Here is a 7,398-nt window from a genome sequence, read left to right as displayed (position 1 = left end):
AGGCGCTGGCCCTCGTAACCCGCCCTTCCTGCAGCTCTTCCTGCGCCACCTCGTGTGGGCTCCAGTACACCCTTCAGGAAACTACTCACTACAAATGTATGTGCTGCTGACTGCACAGGGGATGAACATCAGATCTTGGCATCAGTTTTTCTACCTTGAGTTCTAAAATGCTGGAAACTCAAGAGAAAATATCTGCATCTCTCTCCTGTGGAGTACTCTGTAACTCATTAAGTAACCTGACAAACACAGCTGTCTCTAAGTCGTACTTTATGCTGACCCTGTTTAAAAGCTACCAGTTAAGTTGTCAGCTTAAGAGTTATTTACGAAGCATTATGAAAATAATGAACCTAAAGTAGCATCTCTGACATACAGCAACGCTGCAAGAAAAAGCACTTGAGCTTTATCATAAATTCAATTCACTTGGTGATGTAAAATTCACTGTGCTGTAAAACAAGGACTTGTCTGTTTTAAGCAGTTTCTAACTGATTATCTTATTTAACAATAGACTGAGCTGCTCTTTCTTGATTGCAGGATTGTATCTGAATACTGTGGTTTTATGAAAGACAGCAGGAACTTCATTTGACACATTAAGATTAGAGAAATTTACCAACCCTGCTCTAACCTTTCAACCTCATATCCTGGAAAGCAGCACCCCCTGCATATTTTGCAGAATCAATTGAGATTAGTTTTCTCTCCTTTTTGGAGGGAGAAATAAAAAAGTTACTCATCAAGTATTTATTTGAAATCAAAGTTTATTTATTCAAAACACTTCTCTATTTAACTTTTTTTTATTTTTAAAATTGCTGATACCTAACAGAAAATAGTATTTTCAGTCAAAAAGGCAGAAACAAATATTGAAGAAATTTCTAAAGAGAACACAGCTGTATCTCAAGCCTTAAAGAAGTACTTCTAAAATTTTTCATGAAAGAAAGACTTTTTCCGCTTTTTTCCTAGATCTAGGATTTAGTGGGATATATCTGAATTTCAGGGAGTGACAGCTCCATCAAGTTGTTACAAAAATGATAATCTCTTTTACGAATGTGGCAAATGTTAAGTATTGTCTAAATATAGCCTTATATATTTTGAAGAGAAAATTCACATGGATAGTTGAGATCAGTTAAAAACGGGCCTTACAAAAAAGTGATAAAGTTATACTTTCCATTCTGACTGTTGGTCTCACCAGTCTCCTACTTCGACTACAAATGGTTCTTTTACAGCTATTTTGCCACTGTTCACAATCACACAGTCTTGAAGGGGCTGGTCATGTTCATCTGTCTGCTGGAGTTCTATCAAGTGCACCACAGACTGTCAAAATAAAATTAAAAAAAAAATAAAAAAATATTTCAGTTTAGCCAAGGAAATTCCAGAGGCTCAAGTCTGGTACCAGGTAAACAACTAAGTGCTCCTAGATTTATTCTTTATCAAGCAACTTCTGAACAGATATTTACTCTGTTGAATTCCCAGACTTCTTTTTCCCCCACAGTAACAGTTGTGCTACTCCACAAACACTGACAGAAGCACATGGAAGGCTGTTTGCCCATCTATAAAAACTTTCAGTCAACAAAAACATTATGAAGGGCAACTGAAAATATCCTTTCAGGTGATCTACCTAGCACATACAGGGTCTATCAGTAACTAACCTATCAGCAGAAAGTGAATTCAGAGATCATAAAAGATGAGCAGTAATTATTTTTCAAATAGTAGAGCATTACTGTGCTTCAAGACAAGCTGACTGCTTTTATCTTTAGTATAACACACAGATTTTAAGTGTAGTATCATGCTCTCCAGCCCACCAGGTACTGGTCAACTACCAGCCTCACATTAGGCAACTAACTGAAGTAGTATTTTTAAAGGACAAAGTGTAGTTAGGAATATTAACTAGGCTTTGGGTATTTGTCCATTAATCTAACTAATCCAACTTAACTAACTTAGTCCAAGTCTCTCCTCAAAAATTCTCAGCTACTACTGTAGCTCATGAGAATTTAATTAAATATGAAACAGGGAGTGGGAGGCAAGTGTTCTGATGAGGTTTTCAAACTTTCAAAGAACTGGTCATTTCAAATCATAGATTAAATGGAATAGTTTAAAAGGAAAACCAGACTACTAAAAGTATGATCAACTGGAACTACCATTTCTAAACTTAAATTCTATTTGGCCTTTGCAGTGAGATATATTTGATCAGTTTTGCAGCTGTGTAGAGTTTAAGGGAATTAACTAGATTTTTTTTCTTTTTAAACAGATCTGAATATGAGTTTGTATGTGAATATATATACACATTCACATACTTCTAAGAACCCTAACAGTGGAAGTGTTATACATAACTAGCACATTCTACAAGATAAGATTTTACCTTGTAAAAATATAATTATTTCAAAGCTAACAGCATTAATGAAAGGGAAACCTGATATTATGCCATTTGTAATCTGCAAAGGTGTCAGTGTTGATTTCAGCAGTTACTAGTCTGAAACAAGAGCTGTGAAACCCAAAGACATTCAAGTTTCCATTTCTGCAGTCACCATTTGCTGTTTCAGTTGTAAATTGTCCAGCTCCAGGGTCTTCACAATCTTTTTCTACTATATACATAGTTGATAAAAACTCAATTGTTTTGAACAACAGTGGGGTCAGTCACGCTAACACAGATATAACGTGGCAGAATTTGTCCCGATTTTCTATCTTGCCACTGCTTTTAGCTTACCATTCCATCAAGGACTTTGCCAAATACTACGTGTTTTCCATCTAACCAGGAAGGTTTTGTCACACTGATGAAGAACTGGGATCCATTGGTGTCTGGGCCAGAGTTAGCCATGCTAACCCATCCAATTCCATAGTGTTTGAGCTTGAAGTTCTCATCTGGAAATCTTTCTCCATAGATGCTTCTTCCTAAGAAACAAAGTAAGAAAGCAAACTTTTAAAAAAATCAAGCCAAAAAACCTCTTTTAGTTCAAAAATGGGAAAAAACAAAGTACAACTTTAGAACTTGGACATTCATTGTCTGAGTAAGCACAGCAACATCACTGTTCCATCGTCAGTGATTCCATAACTAATAGCATTTTGTGTGTAAAGAAAAAGGTAAGTGAAAACACCACATGTAAGGAGGGAATATTTAAAGCTGATGATGCTTTATCCTTTAACAAGCAATGTGAATACCTTCAAAGGTCCTGCTTCCATACAGCACTAAACAACAGTAAACTTAACAAATTTGAATTATGTCATTTTGGCCACTAAAAGTCAGGTTGCCAGATTTTGTGACAATTTTAGTCCTTCCTTTTACAACTTTTTCCTCCTAGTAAGAAATTGCTTTAGAGATGTTTAAAAATCTATGAAGACAAAATGGAAGTTAGGCGAAAGACTCAGTGTGGATTTGTACAAACATTTACATAAGGATTCTGATGTTTCTAAAATAGTTCCGAAGAGAAGATATTTGAGTCATGTTTAAACCACCATCACTTTGAAAAGAGAAGGCTGGCTGTCTCATTCATTTGCACAGTGCCTAGCTCAATGGGGACACAACCCGCAACACACCACCAGGTACTATCCCAATAAATAGCATTAGCTGGCAAACAAACACTGCCTACCTTTAATGTTAGAACTGTGTCTTTGGTACTTTAGCCTTCCCCGTTGTTCACTGCAAGGAAAAAGCATCTGTGCTTTCTATTCTGTCCCAGTGGGGAAATCACTGACATTTTACGCAGACAGTTCAAATCACAGCAAGTAAAGAATGTGTGTGCAAAGGAAGAGATGAAACCAGAAGCCAGAATGCATGCAATGCGAGAGACGCTGCACTGGGACTGCCCTCCTTCGTGGACTGAACCAGTGTTCTGGAGGCTCAGGAGGGAGAAGTAATACACACAACCGGAACTCACACCATCAGTAAGTTTATAATTTTAAATTTAGCACAAGAAAAAAAGAGAGAGGGCACGATCGTCATTTTGGAATTTCTCTCCCCGTTTTGAAATTCCCTCCCATCGCACATTTCAGAAGGTTCCAAAGAACTGGCTGAGCTGAGGGCAGAGAGGACAGCCTCCTCCTTCCCTACCTGCCTTCCCTCTATGTACTTTCACTGTTTCGTCACGGATTAGTTTTCTGCTGGAAGACCTGAACTGGTTCACATATACATGCAATCAATGAGTGCTTCAGGGAAGAAGAGCAGTGGAAGGGTGGAGACATCCATCTTTTGGAGACAGTATGTTGGAGGAGCAGCTCAGCTGGTCACATGGCTCTGGCCCACCACGCAAAGCCATGCTTCTTGAATGGGGACAAGTCACAGACAGAAAAGAGCTATCTGCAAAAATTGAGGACAAAGGAAACTCTACACATACTTACAATCAGATAATCCAAATAACTGCAGCTTATGTTCCAGGATACTTGGAAAAGTACTAGATGCTCTAAAACAAATGTGGTGGGTGGTTTTTTTTTTCATTTATATGAACTGAAAGAACGAGGGAGTATGTTGGTTCACCCATCATTTCAGCAGACATTCGAAGAAAGGCAAGGAATCTGGAAGATACTAAGCATATTACCTCCTGATCCATCTCCAGCTGTAAAGTCTCCTCCTTGAATCATGAAGTCTTTGATCACACGATGAAATTTACTTCCTTTTTATCCATATCCTCTCTAAGAAAATGAAATAATTCTTTAAACGCATGCAGCATCCAGTTCTATACAGTCATATGGAAATATACATGTGGTGAATGGCCAGATTTCACAGAATACACCACCACCACAGACAAATACTGGCAAGAAACAAATTAAACTGAAATGCAGGTGAATGCAGCTGGGCTGCACTGCCACAAAGCATACATTTATTCAGGTGATCAAAGCCACTGTCTTTATTTGACTGGCATATGACCACAGTACCTCTACAAGCTAGATACGCATGGCGTGGACAGACTGAGGTGGTGACAGCCAACATCTCATAATTGCATCTTGTGAACTAAGCCTGAAGGACCTGAGAAGACACGCACCAGTGCACAGCCTTGGACATGGCACTCTTGCACAGGCACCACTCAATTAACATTGACAGTTCACAACTGAAACAGCATTAAACAAATACTCACTTCCTAATCCAAACGTAAGTACACAGTGAAAGAAAACTGCACACGTACTTCTCCAGTTGCCAGTGCAATGAAGTTCTCCACGGTCTTTGGGACAACTTTTCCAAATAATCCAATAACAATTCTGCCAACATCTCTGTCTCCAATCTTCACATCAAAGAACACCTGAACATTTTTATGAAGAGAACAAAAGTAATACAAACATAAGCACAACAAAAAGGCCAAGCTTTTGAAAGTGTAAGGTGGTAAGAAACTGCTTCTGGCTGGTCAATATTACTAGTATCCTTCAATTCCTGAGGGTGCCATTTAAGAAAAATCCTTTCAGAGCTACCACAATCAGATTCTGCAGAAAACTCTGAGAACTGGTAACTTAAGGGTTTTGATTCTTACTGTTTTTAATGACTCAGTGAGAATGCTGTATCACAGGTCTGAAGGCAGTGCTCAGGACGGTTTTTCCCAGACATGCATGCCTTTCAAGCTGTACAGAAAAGATGAAATATGAAAGAAAGAACAAGGATATTATTGTGGTGAACAATAACAAGGAACTATAGTACTGGCATTCCCCACAAACAATAGTTTGCTATCCACTCATAATCCTCCCTGTTACAGGTATTAGCAGGTATGTGATTAAGTAGAGGCGAAAGCCGAAATGTCATTAAGTTGACAAACAGTGGGAAGAAAATCATACGGCTTGAGCAAGGAGTCACTTTCCAAAACTTCAATTCAAATCTGATAAAGAAATAAGCAGGCTATGCTTCAATATAGATGTTACTAAAAAGCAACTTCAAAAAGGCGAGTTAAAAAGTGAGTTATAAAGCATTTTAATATAGTTCAGAATATATGAACGCACATTTGAACGTGCAAAATTATTCCAACAATTACTGAAAATAGGAACAGCTGCCAGGAAATGAGGCATTTTGAAGTTCTGTAAAAGCTACATAGAGACTATTACAACTTCTAGGAAACAGCAATGTGTATTCCTATGATGTGGTATTTGCTGTTCCCTGTGGCACTCAACCAAATATTACTTGTCTGCAACACTAAGAAATTAGTCTAATAACGATAATAAATGACCACAGTCTCTCCAAAGTGAATGCCTCTTTCACACTCTCCGACTAAACATTTCTACTGTTTCTTGATCTTCCATGTGGTTTTGACTGCTGAACTTTTGGCTAACGCTATAAAAGCTCTGTAAGGAAAATAAAATTCCTTTTGATACACCTCATTCGTTTCTTTGGCACTTGGCACTAAATAACATACCTCTTAGATGTGTGGCTCCCAAAGTATTAACAGCACACTTTCACTAACTTCTTAACATTTTTATAAACACACTTCTCTGATTTTTGCTGCCAGGTTTATCTAGGTAATGGGTACTGTCTGCCTACATTTTCTAAACACACCTTATTTTGGCTGGAAATGCTGTCCTAGTAGAAGGACTGCCTGAAATAATAAGCATATATAAGTAACACAACCAAGGCTTCCAAACAATGACCCCAGATAGCAGTAATATCAAACACTTTCACAAAGCACATAGAGACAGGTCCATCATAAACCTAACCCAAGCAGAAGGCTTCATTTGTGGCACAGCTGCTTGCCTAAGCAGCAAGCCCAGAACTTCCAAAAACCATTGCTTCAGCTTATTCTGCATTCATGAACAAACAGTAAGCTCCTAGTACTCCATAATACCTGTGCTATATGCTTGGTCATTTTCTGAAAGCTCTGCACTTCCTAATTATGCATGACATAATGTGTCTGTGCATATTTCTGGCCAGGAAATCAAATATGGAATCAACTGGTAGCCCTAGATGACATTGTTGCATAGAGAAGCCATGTTCTCTTAAGCAACTGTGGTGGGTTGATTCTGGCTGGATGTCTCCCAAAGCTGCTCTACTATCACTCCCCTCCTCAGCTGGACAGGGGAGAGAAAATGTACTAAAAGGCTCATGGGTTGACATAAAGACATGGAGAGATCACTCAGCAATTACTGCTGTTATAATCACAAGAAAATTCTGGCCGATTAAAGCAGGTATTTCTTTCAGCAGTAGAGCTAAAAGAACACTTTGATCAATCAAGGTAATTCAAGTGGGTTGATGATTATGTAGTTAGAATTGGTATTTGTTTAAACCACAGAGTTAAGAAAAAGATTGCAAGATATATTTGTATAAGCACTTAGAGAAGGCACGTACCATGCTCAAGAGAAGAATTACACAATAGCATGAGGGATAATAGCTGTGGTCAGACCACCATAAGAATAGGCCGAAACCTTTTTTTTTTTCCAAATTACAGGGGTAATCTCTTATCATGGGGTCACAGCCTCTTTCAGGCAACCACCTGCTCCAATGTG

At 38.3% G+C, this 7,398-nt stretch overlaps 1 protein-coding gene across 1 annotated transcript; it reads right to left on the bottom strand.

The window, feature by feature from the left end:
• Positions 1-1,176: 1,176 nt before the first annotated feature.
• On the bottom strand, positions 1,177-5,219 carry PPIC (peptidylprolyl isomerase C (cyclophilin C); the record flags this gene model as incomplete). The annotated part of the gene is given in 4 exon segments (XM_010194939.1): positions 1,177-1,305; positions 2,696-2,880; positions 4,521-4,614; positions 5,106-5,219. Coding segments are annotated over 4 exon segments (522 nt in total), but the record flags the coding sequence as incomplete, so codon positions are not given.
• Between the last annotated feature and the right edge of the window lie 2,179 nt (positions 5,220-7,398).

This window comes from Mesitornis unicolor, unplaced genomic scaffold, assembly GCF_000695765.1.
Source record: "Mesitornis unicolor isolate BGI_N332 unplaced genomic scaffold, ASM69576v1 scaffold34891, whole genome shotgun sequence".
Taxonomy (NCBI): Eukaryota; Metazoa; Chordata; class Aves; order Mesitornithiformes; family Mesitornithidae; genus Mesitornis; species Mesitornis unicolor.
The sequence above is the reverse complement of the archived record's forward strand: the minus strand, read 5'-3'. Positions and strand labels throughout refer to the sequence as shown.